The 15,674-nt window shown below is 36.9% G+C and overlaps 3 protein-coding genes across 4 annotated transcripts; all 3 read left to right on the top strand.

Annotated features, from left to right (window-relative positions):
• Positions 1-1,793: 1,793 nt before the first annotated feature.
• tmsb2 (thymosin beta 2) lies at positions 1,794-3,793 on the top strand. Its single transcript, XM_073820853.1, has 3 exons — positions 1,794-1,949; positions 2,605-2,709; positions 3,092-3,793. The coding sequence occupies exons 2-3, from the start codon at positions 2,610-2,612 to the stop codon at positions 3,127-3,129; spliced, it is 138 nt and encodes a 45-aa protein (XP_073676954.1). The 5' UTR covers positions 1,794-1,949; positions 2,605-2,609; the 3' UTR covers positions 3,130-3,793.
• Positions 3,794-7,883: 4,090 nt separating this feature from the next.
• wnt8a (wingless-type MMTV integration site family, member 8a) lies at positions 7,884-9,907 on the top strand. 2 transcript variants are annotated; one of them, XM_073820717.1, is made up of 6 exons: positions 7,884-7,897; positions 8,221-8,254; positions 8,389-8,527; positions 8,867-8,992; positions 9,101-9,243; positions 9,341-9,907. In XM_073820717.1, exons 2-6 carry the CDS (start codon positions 8,240-8,242, stop codon positions 9,905-9,907), a joined length of 990 nt encoding a protein of 329 aa, XP_073676818.1. In that variant the 5' UTR covers positions 7,884-7,897; positions 8,221-8,239. The 2 variants fall into 2 exon arrangements, with proteins under 2 accessions (XP_073676818.1, XP_073676817.1); XM_073820716.1 differs by lacking the exon at positions 7,884-7,897 and adding an exon at positions 8,015-8,100.
• An 833-nt stretch (positions 9,908-10,740) lies between these two features.
• wnt8-2 (protein Wnt-8a ORF2) lies at positions 10,741-13,121 on the top strand. The gene is made up of 6 exons (XM_073820761.1): positions 10,741-10,808; positions 10,903-10,936; positions 11,067-11,205; positions 11,295-11,420; positions 11,604-11,746; positions 12,567-13,121. The coding sequence occupies exons 1-6, from the start codon at positions 10,741-10,743 to the stop codon at positions 13,119-13,121; spliced, it is 1,065 nt and encodes a 354-aa protein (XP_073676862.1).
• Positions 13,122-15,674: the final 2,553 nt, after the last annotated feature.

Here is a 15,674-nt window from a genome sequence, read left to right as displayed (position 1 = left end):
TACTAAAAGTGTGGAAAAAAACTACTTGATAAGTTATAAAGTAAAATCTGATTAAAATGGTTTATTTATATATAAATTTTAAACTTATTTGCCATTTCATTTTTTGAACATCGTGTTCTTATTTGTCTATATTTGTATATATGAAGTTTTTAAAATAAGTCTCTTATGCTCACCAAGGCTTTATTTGATCGAAAATGGTGTGAGAATTGTAAATATTATTACAATTTAAAATAACCACTTTTTATGCAATATATGTATATAAAATAATGAATTATGTATATAAAAAATTACTACTTTAAAAAAAAAAAACTTTTTAAAAAACGACTTTAACTGTTTAAAATGTAATTTATTCCTGAATTTTCAGCGTCATTACTCCAGCCTTCAGTGTCACATGATCCTTCAGAAATTATTCTAATTTGTTGATTTGCTGTTCAAGATGTTTTATTATTATTAGTAGTAGTATTGTCAATGTTGAAAACCGTTAAGCTTTCACCCAAAAAAAAAAATAAAATAAAAAATTGTCCTTCCAAAAGTCTCGGATTTTATCAAAAATATCTTAATTTGTGTTCCAAAGATGAGCAAAGATCTTACAGGTTTGGAACGACATGAGGGTGAGTTTTCATTTTTTGGGTGAACTAGCCCTTTAATATTTTCATGGAAACCATGATACATTTTTGTCAGGATTCTTAAATAATAGAAACTTCATAAGCAATAAATAGAATTCTGAAACAGAATTTTTTGTAACTTCATAGACATCTTTACTCTCACTTTTGATCAATTTAGTGGCCTTTGATGAATAAAAATATTAATTTATTTTAAAAAGAAACGTATTGACACTCTCTTTCTCACACACACACACACACAGAGAGAGAGAGAGAGAGAGAGAGAGAGAGCATTATGTTACATCAATCTAATAAACAAGTCTTCTGACTAGTCTGACTGAAAAGTGAAATGATGTCACTCTAATGTGTGATCTTATGACTAACAAGATCACTGATTAAGCAAGGTATGAATAAGTAGCAAATTAATAAAAAATTTTTTTATTAAATTTGACATTTTAGCCTCAAAGATGTGCATATAACCTATATTATGGAATCATATGTGACCCTGGACCACAAAACCAGTCATAAGTCTCATTTTTATAATTGAGATTTGTATATCATCTCAAAAAGCTGAATAAATAAGCTTTCCATTGATGTATGGTTTGTTGAGATAGGACAGTTTTAGGCAAAAATAAAACAGTTCGAAAATCTGGTATATTTACGGGAGAAAATGTACAAAATATCTTATGGAACATGATCTTTACTTAATATCCTAATGATTTTTGGCTTAAAGAAAAAATGATCATTTTGACCCATACAGTGTACTTTTGGCTATTGCTACAAATATACAGACAGGTTTTGTGGTCCAGGGTCACATTTAAACTTACTTTAATTTCTATGATCTAACCTGAAGCCATATTTATATATTTACAATGACAGATACAATAATAGAACAGTTAAATGCCACTTCCCCTTGGCTCAGCGAGGGGCACATTTTAAAACGAGACATGACTCAGGGTCTCAGGCAGTAGGACATCCCAGCCCCCAACCAGACAGCTGCCACACGGTCTGACACATCCCCTGCTTCCATACAGCTAACCCTGTAATCCCAATATCGCATGCCCTTGTGTCCACTCTATTTGTCATATTCCATCTTTATTAATTCATCACTCAATCACATAGTCATCGAATGTCTGCACGCTACGGAGCATGAATATTAACAGCCTGGGATAGAAGGGATAGGCTGACTAAACCTCTCCAGCATCCTCCCTCCCTCCCTCTCTCCTCATAATTCCACGCCCTAGCGGATACACAGACACCAGCAGACGCAGTCTGGGTAATTTCAGCAGACACGTCGTCCTCATCTCTTTCTACCAGCCAGTGGATACAGCCACTTTGTGCTCTACGGTAAGTCTTTTATCCATCACTTTCTCTGCATGTGGCTTGTGGGTTTTAGCATGATTCATGCGAGAGCTAGAGATTGAATAAAAATCATAGTGGCTATAGGTGCGGCAGTGAAGCGAAATGTAGAAAAATGGATGGCTATTTCTCTAGTGAGGTAGACACTGCAGTCTAGCATGTGAGGGAAAAAAGGCTGCCTGTGTGCTAAAATGAAAGGAACAAAGACATAGACATAACAAAGGAAGAGAGGGAAGAGGGAAATGTGCTGGCTGGTACATATTAGGATGCATGGAGAGTTAAATAGGTGGGCGTTTAGCATCAGAACATGATACATGCGTGCTGGAACACGTGTGCTACATGCTACCATCACACACACACACACACACACGCACACACACATACACAGAGAATGGGAACATTTCTTCCCTTAGCATCCGACTGACTTTTCTCAAAAGCATAACGCTTTTGAAATGTAGAATTCTGATGGTTTGACATTTGAAATAATTGGAATATCCAGCTATTTTAATCAAAAACACTGATGTAAAATGGCTGATATAACAGGTGAAGAACCAGCAATAAAGATTTCTTTATGAAGCAGCGCTACTAATGACAAAAGCAAGGTCAATGCTCTCTAAGTCACATCTGTCATCTCTACTGACAGCAATCATGTCTGACAAGCCAGACCTCACGGAAATCGCCAGGTTTGACAAAACCAAGCTGAAGAAGACTGAGACAAAAGAGAAGAACCCTCTGCCCACCAAAGAGAGTGAGTGTCTGTTACATTACGACGTTCGGTGTGTCCAATCAGTTTGGGTGTGGTGAAGGTCTCTCTATTTTCTCCCCCATCTGGCTTTTTTGTCTCTGCAGTGATCTGCCTACCTACTCTCTTTATTCTCCTCCATCGTCCACCCCTTCAGTCTTTTTTTTTCAGGGTGTCAGCTTAAAGTCCTCCATCAGCATTGCAGTGCAGACCTAAGCCTGCTTGCAGAATTTCCCATGTGAATAAGCATCTTATTTGCAATAATGCCACGCTCCCTCATCCTTATCCTTCAAACACATCTACTTCTCTCTTAAGAAGCTTTACTGGCACAATAAAGGCGTTTACTATTCTAAAACAGCTACTTTTTATCTTTTTTTTCTGTTTTCAGCTATCGAGCAGGAGAGGAAAGGCGATGCCACCCCTTGACCTAAGAGACAAGGAGAAGACAAGCACAAGACATGTTCTTCTGACATGGCAGACATTACAAATCCTATTTCTGTTTAAAGGGTGCTATTGCCCCATGTGATGCATGGTTACAATGGCGATTGGAGTCACTGGGGCCTATGAATGGGAGTGTAATGAAGGGGGATGACTTGAGACAGGGTTCAAAGTAGATATTTTACCAAATTGTTTAGTGCATTCGTTTTTTAATTTTTTTAAAGGGTTTCTTCATCAAATAAAGACAAATGAAATGTAAAACAAATAAAATACCAAATACAACTCCTCCTTTTAAAATTATTTTTCTTTAGGTAGGCTTTTAAGTACATGATTAGTACATGAAGTCTCTTGTGCTTACCAAGGCTGCATTTATTTGATCAAAAATACAGTAAAATATGTAATTACTTTTTTTAATCACTTTTTTCTATTTTCATTTATTTTAAAGTGTACCTTATTTCTATGATGGCAAAGCAACCATTATTCTTAAGTGTCACGTGATCCTTCAGAAATCATTCTAATGTACTGAAGTGGTGCTGAAGAAACATGTCTTATTATTATCCGTGTTTAAACATTTGTGCTGCTTGATATTTTGTGGATAGTTTTGTCTTTACTGTCACTTTTGATCAAATTAATAAATCCTTGCTGAATAAAAGTATTATTTCCTTTGTCAAAAATCATACTCCAAACTTTTGAACGGTACACACTCTCGGGCACCAATGTTGGGGTAAGTGGTCACAATGTGAACAGGTTTGAGAAGAATACATCTCTTGAATTAAAATTAATCACAATAATTACAACACCTCTCACAACCTGTCAGACTTGACGTGAAATAAATATATATGGCATGAACATTTAAAAAAAAAAATGCTGGGTGAAATATGGACAAACCCAGCGATTGGGTTGTTTTGACCCAGTGGTTAACTGTTTAACCCAATCTTCTGGGTAGTTTTATTTGACACAACTATTGTTTAAAAATGACTATGGCTGGTTTGTTTAAACTTAAACATTTAACCCAGCCGCTGAGTCCAAACAACCCATTCACTGGATTTGTCCATATTTCACCCAGCACTGGGTTGTTTTTAACCCAGCATTTTTTAGAGTGTATCTTGTTGAAGTAAAAGTCAAAGATATGTAACCCTGGACCACAAAACCAATCCTAAGTATCCAAAACTACATTGTATGGGTCAAAACTATATAAAAACTTAATTTTTGATTAGTAATATGCATTGCTAAGAACCTCATTTGGACAACTTTAATGGCGATTTTCTCAATATTTTGATTTTTTTTTCACCCTCAGATTTTCAAGTAGTTGCATCTCAGCCAAATATTGTCATATCCTAACAAACCATACATCGATGGAAAGCTTATTTATTCAGCTTTCAGATGATGTAACAGTGTAAAAAATGACTGGTTTTGTGATCCAGGGTCACATTTGTGCTAGAAATACTAACTACTTTAGAAATAAAAGATTTAATTTCAAAGATAATTTAGTGGTTACGTCGAACATATTCTTCGACCTGGCATGAACGGTTAAAAATGTAAAAGGTGTTTGTTAGGCTATGTGGCGTAGCCAGCAGGGGCGCTACGATTAATAGCAGCATGATTATGTCACACCTGAAGCCACTCAGGTTATTATTGCTACTTGCTTTAAAGCCGAGGTAACGTAATCGTTGATAGATACGTTCGACGGTATGAGATGTCTTTATCCATCCAATGAGTTACCGCGGCCTAGATAAAATGGCGCAGAGAAAAGTTCGTCTTCACGTCAGGTCATGTACCCGCAGCTCAAACATCGCTGATTATCCGATACTACATGTATTTTACAGGGCTATTCTTGTTTTTACAATTAACACCTGCTGATGAGGTGCTAGGGGACGCGCCTAGATCTCCTTTGAACTCAATTATGGTTGAGATGTTATTGAGAAGCGCGGCTGCGCTTTGGCGTCACTGTTCTTGCCACCCATCTACGGCACTCAGAATACCACAGTGCTTCTCCGACCCTTATCGTATTTTATGACCAACTTATCTCTGGAAACCTGACATAACTAAAACCAATAAAGTAAACTGATAAAGACATACAAACACAAATAAAAAGCGAAGTGTCTTTAATTGGTTTAAATACCCTATTTTGCTCGTACAAACACCTAATAAACTGGTCCTTTTTGCAGAATACATGCATAGAAAGCTTTGTAAAAAAGGTAGCGTTCCCGGACCTACTTAAGTTTTTTAATTCATGTAAGCTATTAAATATTATACGATTATATACGATTATTATTACTATCTGTTTCATTGAAAGTTTAAAATAATTGAAAAATGGAACGTTGGCACAAGCTACATTATTTAAAACTATTAAAATATTGACATTTTACAAACATACTGAAAGACATTTGACATTTTATGTGACAAAACTATTTTTAAAGTTTGCTCATGCAGGTCAAATTGAATAACGTTACACTTTATGATTTTACTGTTTTTTTACGAAAATATAGCACATCTCAAAGAACTTATATGTGTTTTAGATTTCCTTCCTTAATCACAAAACAAGGCGAAAGGCCTTAACACAGCAAAGGCTAATGAACTGCACCTGAGCTGATGTGAGTGACTCGTCAAAATGGATCATCTTTGCAGCAAGGTGAGCCATGTTCCCTGATATCAGTCTGATGTGGGGAGTAAACGCTGTGGTGATGATCATCTAGTCATTTTAATGCTTACATTGTGATTATTCCTTCACTGCACATTGAAAGTAAGCGATGTGTCATTGCCCTCAGTTTGTTACGCCATAAAACCATTCTGAGATATTTGCGACAGAACGTTTATGGCACGACGGTCCCGTTTAGGTTAGGTCTGCTTGCACCAGATCATTGTTTAATACGGGTTTGTTTTGTAACAAGTAGGTGTGGGAATTTGGGTTTCAGGCACCTTGTTTTAGACTTGATGATGCCAATGTCCAATTAGTGGGGATTATCCTCACTTGCATGTCCCTCCATTGTCTTCCAGCCAGCAGCATTGGTTAAACCATTATCCGACCATTAAATAAATGCTGTTTTGAAAAGGGATTTTGAGTGGCTAACGATTTGATTCGAAGATGTCAATACGTGGTTTCAACAATTAATCTTCCACGAGCAACAATTCATAAAAATCACATCTCCACATAGCGTATTAATTAATCGCAAAACTCATCGAAAGTAAAATGATGAAATATAATCGTTCTCATGATTATCCTTTTGTTTACATTATTCAGCTGTTGATCCCCTAGTGACAAATAATAACTTAGTGTGAATTGACTTATTGGTTTTGAATTAGTCTTACATGACACACGATTGAATTGTCAACAGTAAGCACTGAGTTATGAAAACTAGTTGCCGTATTATTAAAAACTATGATTTATATATCTTATTATTATTACTTTTTAGACATAAGAGGAGATTTTCACTGCTTAAACCAGTGGGCAACTTAAAAATGTATCCATTTTGACTCAAGTCCCATGAGTCAAATGATCCAATACATCGTATGGATTAATAGGCTATATAATTTTGCAGGCTAATATTATGACATGCTGCTCTCTATTCATGTGTCGGACTACATTTCCAGACATTTTTCACACCAGAGCTGTTCCCAGGGGATCAGCTGGTCTTCTATTAACACCAGAGTGTCAGAGGCGTAGAAGTGTTACATGTTATTTGCATGGCCCTTAGCGAACGGAGCCGAATGATTTTATGGCTTTCTGTATACAATGTAGAGCAACCCCTTACATTTCAGTGTCATTTCCCGGTGAAAAACTTTCCCAAAAACGTGAAAAGTCAAGACTCAAATAAAGAACACCTATAAAGTTAAGAAGCTTAGCCTAACCAAACCAACAAAAAATAAAAATGTTAAATGACTATACAGGCTATATATTGTCTATGTTTATGTATTTTATTGTGCATAGAACAGTCTAGTAGCCTATTATTTCTAAACTAATAAACTCTTAATTTAAGAAGGCAGATAAAAGAGCTATTGTAATGCAAAAATGACTGTCCAGTGATACACGTCCAACACGGAATCAACATATTCATGAATTCACTACACAACACCTTCAGTCTAATGAATGGATATTAGACAGTTTGATTGCTTTGGACAGTCCAATTCATTCAAACAGTCTTTCAAATACACAAATGTGACCCTGGACCGCAAATCCAGTCATTAAGGTAATTTTTTTTTTTTTTTTTTAATTGTGAGATATACACAATATATATTTGAAAATCTGAGGGTGTAAAAAATCGCCTTTAAAGTTGTCCAAATGAAGTTCTTAGCAATGCATATTACTAATCAAAAATTAAGTTTTGATATATTTACGGTAGGAAATTTACTAAATATCTTCATGGAACATGATCTTTACTTAACATCCTAACGATTTTTCGCGTAAAAGAAAAATCGATATTTTTAACCCATACAATGTATTTTTGTGTCGTGCTACTTAAGACTGATTTTGTGGTCTAGGGTCACAAATAGTAGCATATTAAAGTTGCAAAAATAATTTTCGAACTTGAGTAGCCTAACTAAATAAACAGTAGTCGGGTAAAAAATTAGAGTTTATCTATAAACATACTGAAACAACCCTCGATAGCTTAATGCAAGTTATACTGAAGGGCGTAGTGAAAAGTGTTAATGCTTTGAAGTGCAGTTCAGGCCGCACAATTCCAGTGACCTCCTCGACGTCTTTTCACAGCGAATTGTCAAAGGTTGGGAGATGCCTGTCACTCAAAGTTGGCGACAGGTATAAATGCCTTGCTCGTTCGAGCATTCAGTCACTTGTCTTCTGTCTCTTCCTGGGTATCCATCTCAGTGTTTGTGCCTTGCATCTCCACAAGAAGGGAGCATCGAAGAATCAGGGGTGGCTCACGCAGCAATGAACCCTTGCCAGCTTTTCGCATCGTTGGTGATGTCTATGTGCTGTCACATACTGTCGACAACAGCATGGTACAGATATTTTCACAAAATATTCGAAATATGTTTTTATATTTGAGTTGTTTTGTCACTGCTATGAATTAACAAAACTTGTGTTAATGTCAAGCTTTTTTTCTTCTTCTCTTTTACAAGGTCGGTGAATAACTTCCTGATGACAGGACCAAAGGTAATTGACGTTTTCATATCTAGGCAACGTGCAGCAAAATTTATATATATAATATATATATATATATATATACAGGCTACTTTATTGTCTGAACGTACAATGTCTAATGAATTCTCGTCTTTTACATCCATCAGGCTTACCTTACATACACCAGCAGTGTGCAGGCTGGGGCTCAGAGTGGTATTGAAGAGTGTAAACATCAGTTCGCATGGGACAGGTGGAACTGTCCGGAAAGCGCACTCCAGTTATCCACACATAACGGCCTGCGAAGTGGTAAGCAAGTTATTCGATCAGATATTAAGCATTCTGTTTTTAATGTTTCATTTTTTTACTTTGTTCTTTCTGTTCAAAAACTTTGTAACACCAAGAACTTCCAGAAGAATCACCAAACAAGTATTTTAATTAACACAAGAACCTTCTACACAGAAAATCGTTATTGATGAGCAGCGATCCTTTACTAGATTCTTTTATGCTTCTTTTATCATAAAATAATCATCGATGAACCTTTATTTTTTAAGGGTGTAGTGGTTTTCTTTTCAGTATGCAAACACATTAAAAATGTATTGAATTGAACATGTTCTAATGATTTCTTTATTATTATCTACTTTTTAGCCACCAGAGAGACCGCTTTTGTGCATGCCATAAGTGCTGCTGGAGTTATGTACACTTTGACAAAGAACTGTAGCATGGGAGACTTCGACAACTGTGGCTGTGACGACTCCAAGGTTGGAAAAATGGGTAAGTCATTTTTATAATGTATTATTTGAACTACACTTAGCCTATCTGTAATTCAAATTGCCTAATGTTTTCAGACCAATAACATTAGACTGTTGCCTTTTTTCAAAGGTGGTCGTGGTTGGGTTTGGGGAGGCTGCAGTGACAATGTTGACTTTGGAGAAAGAATCGCTAAACAATTTGTGGATGCGCTGGAAAATGGTCACGACTCCCGCGCTGCTGTCAACCTGCACAACAACGAGGCTGGTCGACTTGTAAGTATAATTGTATTCTCTTATATATCTACTTTCTCTAGTCAAAGAAACTTTTTTTATTAGAACATATGGGTAATGTAAAACTTCTGTATTTCAGGCTGTCAAAGCAACCCTCAAAAGGACCTGTAAGTGTCACGGTGTATCTGGAAGCTGTAGTATCCAGACATGTTGGATGCAGCTGGCCGAGTTCAGAGATATCGGCACCTATCTGAAAATCAAGCACGATCAAGCGCAGAAGCTGGAGATGGACAAAATTCGGATGAGAGCTGGTAACAGCGCGGACAATCGCGGCGCAATCGCGGACGCATTCAGCACCGTTGCGCGCACCGAACTCATTTATATGGAAGAGTCTCCAGACTACTGCGTGAAAAACCTCAGCCTGGGATTACATGGAACCGAAGGCAGGGAATGCCTACAAAGCGGAAAGAATCTTTCTCAGTGGGAGAAGAGAAGCTGCAGGAGGCTCTGCCACGAATGTGGTCTCAAAGTTGAAGAGAGAAGGATAGAGACTGTGAGCAGCTGCAACTGTAAATTTCATTGGTGTTGCACAGTCAAATGCGAAACATGCACTCAGACTGTGACTAAGTATTTTTGCGCAAAAAGACACAAAAACCGTCGGCCGCACAACAATTCACGCAGAAGACAGCATGCACGTAATAGATGAAGTCTTCATCTTTGCAAATATAAATTGTATATTCCAATGTAAATATATTTTATATGAGATTTCAAGATATGCTGCTTTTTGTATTTGCTATATACGGGAAAATGTCATTTCGAACCCCTAGATAAGACACAAGTCTTCCTCGTTCCCACTGTCAATTGGATTTATCACTACTAAGTTCTAATTTCACGTAGACCTAATTTCATTATTTGCACTTCTTCGTTTTCGACATTAGATCACAGATTTATTTACTTACAATTATGTTAAAAGTTTGTTCTGAATACTTGCACCATGTTTTTTCTCGCACAGATCACTTGACAGTGTGTAGTGTTTCACCAGGGGATTGAAGTGTTGTTTTTTATGGAACTTATTATTTAAGGCAATTATTTTTAAGTATAACATTGTTATTATTTTTAAACTATCACTTTCTGTTTTGTATATATATATTAAATTGACTTATTTTGTCGTGGGAAGCACATTAAATATTTAAAACTAAATTGCAGTTTCAGAGTGGTCACTTTCATTCCGCATGTTTGACAACTGGTTCAAATGTTTATTGGTGAATAAACGGTGTAAAATCACTCCCAATCACACTTGAATAATGCATCAGCTCGAACGACTTTGAGTCCCTGCCCGCGGAGAGAGAATAAGCTGTGGTGTGTTGATATCCTTTGAAGTTCATTAGAGGCGTTTCCTTGGCTGTGGACCAATAGCTTGACAGGAATCCTGTAACAAAAGGTATACTGGTCCGAGTTGGGAGGAGTATAAAAAACATGACGGCACATCACTTTCTCAAATCAGCACATTGCCTGCTTTATCGCTGTGGATCTAAGATAATGGCTGGCTTATTTCTTTGGGTCTTTTTATTCTATATTTGCGACAAGGCTCTCCCTGGGAACACATGGTGAGAATGCATTAGCGAATTCTTATCAGTTATTATAATGTAAACATAATTGCTCTTGTTAAAGCATATTTTGTTTTACTCTTTCCTTCCATAGGACAATGAACAATTTGCTGATGACTGGACCAAAGGTAATCTACTTTCTCAGGCTTAAAAAAACCTTCGAGAAATCGTTTTACAGAAAAAAATACTAGGCCTATATCATCATTTGTTTTATGGTGTGCCTGAAATAACAGAAAACCTCTTATCTTCTTTCTATAGGCGTATCTTACCTATGCAAGTAGTGTGCAGGTCGGTGCGCAAAGCGGGATACGCGAATGCAAACATCAGTTTGCATGGGACAGGTGGAACTGCCCGGACAGCGCTCTGCAACTTTCAACTCATAAAGGTTTTAGAAGTGGTAAGATATGTTCATAATGTGAGCTGTTTATCTAAAAAAATTAAAGTCTGAAAAATAAAGCAGTATATTTATTCTCTAAACTACTCTAGCAACGAGAGAGACGTCGTTTGTCCACGCAATAAGCGCAGCTGGCGTTATGTACACTTTAACCAGAAACTGCAGTCTGGGAGATTTAGACGACTGCGGATGTGACAGTTCGAGGAACGGCAAATTTGGTAAGAACACTACACGTCTTGAATACATTTATAAGCTATCAATCTAAAGCCAATCTAATATAGACAAAAATGGGCTACTAATACCATATTTGTGTAATAACAGTGCTATAAAAGTGAAGTATTTGTCGTTTTCCAAGCAGTCACGACGCATTTATCTAATCGGTTAAACACTATTCGTTTCAGGGGGTCGTGGTTGGCTTTGGGGAGGATGTAGCGACAACGTGGATTTTGGAGAGAGAATTTCTAAACAATATGTGGATGCGCTTGAGACTGGTCAAGACTCCAGAGCTGCTGTTAATCTTCATAATAATGAAGCTGGACGTTTGGTAAGTTGAGTTGAGAGATGCTTTTGTGACCCTGGAACACAAAACCAGTCATAAGATACATCATCTGAAAGCGTTCCAAAATAAAATAAACAAGTTTTCCATTGATGTATGGTTTGTTAGAATTGGACAATATTTGGCCGATATACAAAAAAATAAATAAATAAACAAAATATTGAGAAAATCGCCTTTAAAGCTGTCCAAATTAAGTTCTTAGCAATGCATATGACTAATCAAAAATTAAGTTTTCATATATTTACGGTAATAAATTCACAAAAATAACTTCATGGAACATTATCTTTACTTAATATTTTAATGAATTGTGTCATAAAAGAAAAATCGATCATTTTGACCCTTACAATGTGTTTTTTGGCGATAGCTACAAATATGCTACTTAAGGTTGGTTTTGTGGTCCAGGGTCACATATGTCAGCGTTTTTATACTGTTCTGAGAGATTAAAAACATTTGACATCTGAACAGGATTTAATTATTCTAAAATACAGGATTAAAAATTAAACAAATATTCTTTCATACAGCTCAAAGTCCGCTAGGGGCGCTACAATACAATTTAGGTTTTGCAAGATGCACCTCACTATTAAAAAAAGCTTGTGATATAAACTGTTACGCAAGTGATATGGTAAAACTGAGCAGCAGCTGCTGTTATGGTTATATCTTCACAAAAAGTAGCCTACAGTAACTTTTTGGTTTCTAAAACTTTTGACAGACAAGTTTTTTTTTTTTTACACGTATTTAGCCTATAGATGTACATGTATAAAGAATACATACACAAAGATCTGTAGATTAACAATACTTCGTGTTCTAGGCTGTGAAGGCGACCATGAAGAGGATCTGTAGGTGCCATGGTATGTCAGAAAGTTGCACAATGCAAACATGCTGGATGCAGCTTTCTGATTTCCGTGAGATTGGCAATTACCTAAAAGTGAAGCACGACCAGGCCCAGAAACTCGAAATGGACAAGAGACGAATGCGCGCCGGCAACAGCGCAGACAACCGCATGGCCATGTCAGATGCTTTTGGCTCCATCGCCCGGACAGAGCTCATCTATCTGGAGGATTCGCCGGATTATTGCGCCAAGAACCTGAGTCTCGGGCTTGCTGGCACGGAGGGTCGGGAGTGCTTACAACATGGGGAAAGTCTAACTCAGTGGGAAAGGAGAAGCTGTCGCAGGCTGTGCCATGAGTGCGGTTTGCGGGTGGAGGAGAGGCGCACCGAGATAGTAAGCAGCTGCAACTGCAAGTTCCACTGGTGCTGCACAGTAAAGTGCGAGAACTGCTCTCAGGTCACTGTCAAACATGTTTGCGCACGGAGACACGGAGGGCACGGGCACCACAGACGCAGACCTAGAGGACCAAAATAAAACAAACTCTTTTCTGAGGACACCTTCATTTGCACTTTTTCTTAATATTTGCTATTTCTGTACATAAGTATATATTAAAGTATTTTAATAAAACGAAGAAAATGAAATCGCTTGTGGTCTCGTTTATTATTGTTTACGAACCTAATTATGTATAGTGGATATTTCTGTATGTTCAACAGAACAAACAACGTTCAAATACGAAAAAGCCGCTTGAATCTATCGCAAAAGACCTTAGGGAATTTTGAATATGCAACATGAATTATGAAGAAAGAAACATGAAAATATTGTATATATATATATATATATATATATATATATATATATATATATATATATATATATATATATTGTGTATACTTCGGAGTAAGACTGAAAAGGCATATTTGTGACCCTGGACCACAAACCAGTCGTCAGGGTCAATGTTTTTTTAAAATTGTTTACTGATCTACATTATACATCTGAAAGATGAATAAATGAGATTTTCATTAGTGTATGATTTGTTAGGATATGATAATATTTGGCCGAGATACAACTATTAGAAAATCTGGAATCTGATGGTGCAAAACAATTAAAACACTGATAAAATCGCCTTTAAAAAATTGTGTAAAAAGTTCTTAGCAATGCATATTACTAATAAAAAAAAAAAAAAACGTTTTGATGTATTTACATTAGAGAATTTACAAAATATCTTAAAGGAACATGTTCTTTACTTAATATCCTAATGATTTTGGCATAATAGAAAAATCGATAATTTTGACCCATACAATGTATTTTTGGCTATTGCTATTCATACACTCGTGCTACTCAAGACACATTTTTTTAAAGAATGGCTTCTGGTGCTTCTTGAAACTAGTCATTTCTGTGAAAAATACCAACAATATTTAAGGCCAAGATTAAGAATAAACAACAATTAAAGTTACTTTGTTAAAGTTACTACGTTGTATCTATTTAAACATGAACTCAAAGTCAAAATCATCTTCTCTTTTTGCTTCAGTCTTCCCTGTTGGCCTCATGAATAATAATCACGTTGTCTGTGTTCATCCAAAGGGTTTTGCTTAAATCAAAACGACGGTGAAAGGTAAGCATTATTAGACATTATGAAAGGGATACAATTGTTTTCTTCGCATTGTGATTAAGCACAAAAAGTAGGACGAATTAAGTAATTTCTAAGCGATGATCAGTTCTGATGGTTTCCATAGCAGTCTCCTATATCTATCATAATTGCTGTACTGAGTCATTTGAGCGTTGTATCCCAGACACGCGTCGTCAGCGAGAAATAAAAACCCTCAAAAAGAACTGATGGGGATCTCAATTAGTACCGCCGTATAGGCCGTTTATTTAATGAATACTCTTGAAGGGATTAACTTTGTCACACTTGGCGCTAGGCGCCTCCCTTGCCTAGACTCTGGCGCACTTTGATATGCGGACAGTGCGGACAGTATGCTGACAAAAGTGTAGACAAAGCCCGTAGGAAACATGCCACCGCTGGAAGGTGTTTGGCATGTTAATCCGCGTTACCGCTGTGTTGGTGTACATAATCACACTTGCGGAAGTCACCGCGTTGCATGTAAATAAATCAAAGGGAAGGATCTCAATTCCATTATTAGTCACGTTATGATGTCGAGAACACATTTAAATTGTAAAACCAGGCCTTGCTACTTCATGTGTCAACATAGAGTGATTATGTTTTACCAAATTGGATGTTATGGCCTAATCATGACAGTTGTTTTCTTAAAATTTATCAGTAGATTTCTCACTTGGTTGCCTATTAGTTGATGCATAGTCAATTTACTCTGTGGGAAATGCCATAAATCTGCCAAACTGTCTGGCCTGATGAATGATGGGATATTGGCTCCAGTGGGGGTCTTGACTCTTAGAGGACAGGGGGTGGGACTTTCAGAATATAGTATGCTACAGTGAATTTAAGTGAGTTAATTTACTTCCCTTAACCACTTCCTAGTTTTAAGATGAAAATGACATCATGTTTGATTTTTAAAAAGTAGGAGACTTGATTAAATAATAGGTCACCTTGCTTTATATATATATATATATATAGAGAGAGAGAGAGAGAGAGAGAGAGAGAGAGAGAGAGAAAGAGAGAGAGAGAGAGAAATGTACTCAAAGTACTCCAATCAACAGAAACAAACTATTCGCTCACCACAGAATGCCTATTTGCCTTTCAGGGTGCTGTGTTTTTTCCCAGGCCACCCTGCTGAGCTCTGATGAATAAGGAACAAAGTGGCCATCCCCTCAAATACAGTACCATGTTGTTGTCATCTCAGCCATGACCCCCGTTCCCATCCCCTCCTTGTCTCTTATTTTACTGACCTTTCATATGGATAGAATTAGGTTGTAATCTAGTGCAGCCCTTTGGTTTAACCACTTCAAAACCTCAGCACTAACAGTGATCCCAGTCTGTTCCACTCCACAAAAGACCTATTTCCTTTTAGCTTAAGGATTCTACTTGCGCATGACAAAGACCAGGAATGCACTGTTTCTTCATCAGAAGAACTGCCATGCTCTCCATCAAGCTAAGTACTGACTCCCTGACTT

Source organism: Garra rufa, chromosome 16 (assembly GCF_049309525.1).
Source record: "Garra rufa chromosome 16, GarRuf1.0, whole genome shotgun sequence".
Taxonomy (NCBI): Eukaryota; Metazoa; Chordata; class Actinopteri; order Cypriniformes; family Cyprinidae; genus Garra; species Garra rufa.
Note: the sequence above shows the minus strand (reverse complement) of the source record. Positions and strands in the feature narration are given on the sequence as shown.

Coding starts and splice junctions, on each gene's coding strand:
- tmsb2 (XM_073820853.1), top strand. CDS start 2,610: ATGTCTGACAAGCCAGACCTCACGGAAATCGCCAGGTTTGACAAAACC. Junction 2,710..3,091: donor CCCTCTGCCCACCAAAGAGA/GTGAGTGTCTGT, acceptor TTCTGTTTTCAG/CTATCGAGCAGGAGAGGAAA.
- wnt8a (XM_073820716.1), top strand. CDS start 8,030: ATGAACCCTTGCCAGCTTTTCGCATCGTTGGTGATGTCTATGTGCTGT. Junction 8,255..8,388: donor TCCTGATGACAGGACCAAAG/GTAATTGACGTT, acceptor TACATCCATCAG/GCTTACCTTACATACACCAG. Junction 9,244..9,340: donor ACAACGAGGCTGGTCGACTT/GTAAGTATAATT, acceptor TCTGTATTTCAG/GCTGTCAAAGCAACCCTCAA.
- wnt8-2 (XM_073820761.1), top strand. CDS start 10,741: ATGGCTGGCTTATTTCTTTGGGTCTTTTTATTCTATATTTGCGACAAG. Junction 10,809..10,902: donor GCTCTCCCTGGGAACACATG/GTGAGAATGCAT, acceptor TTCCTTCCATAG/GACAATGAACAATTTGCTGA. Junction 11,421..11,603: donor TTCGAGGAACGGCAAATTTG/GTAAGAACACTA, acceptor TATTCGTTTCAG/GGGGTCGTGGTTGGCTTTGG.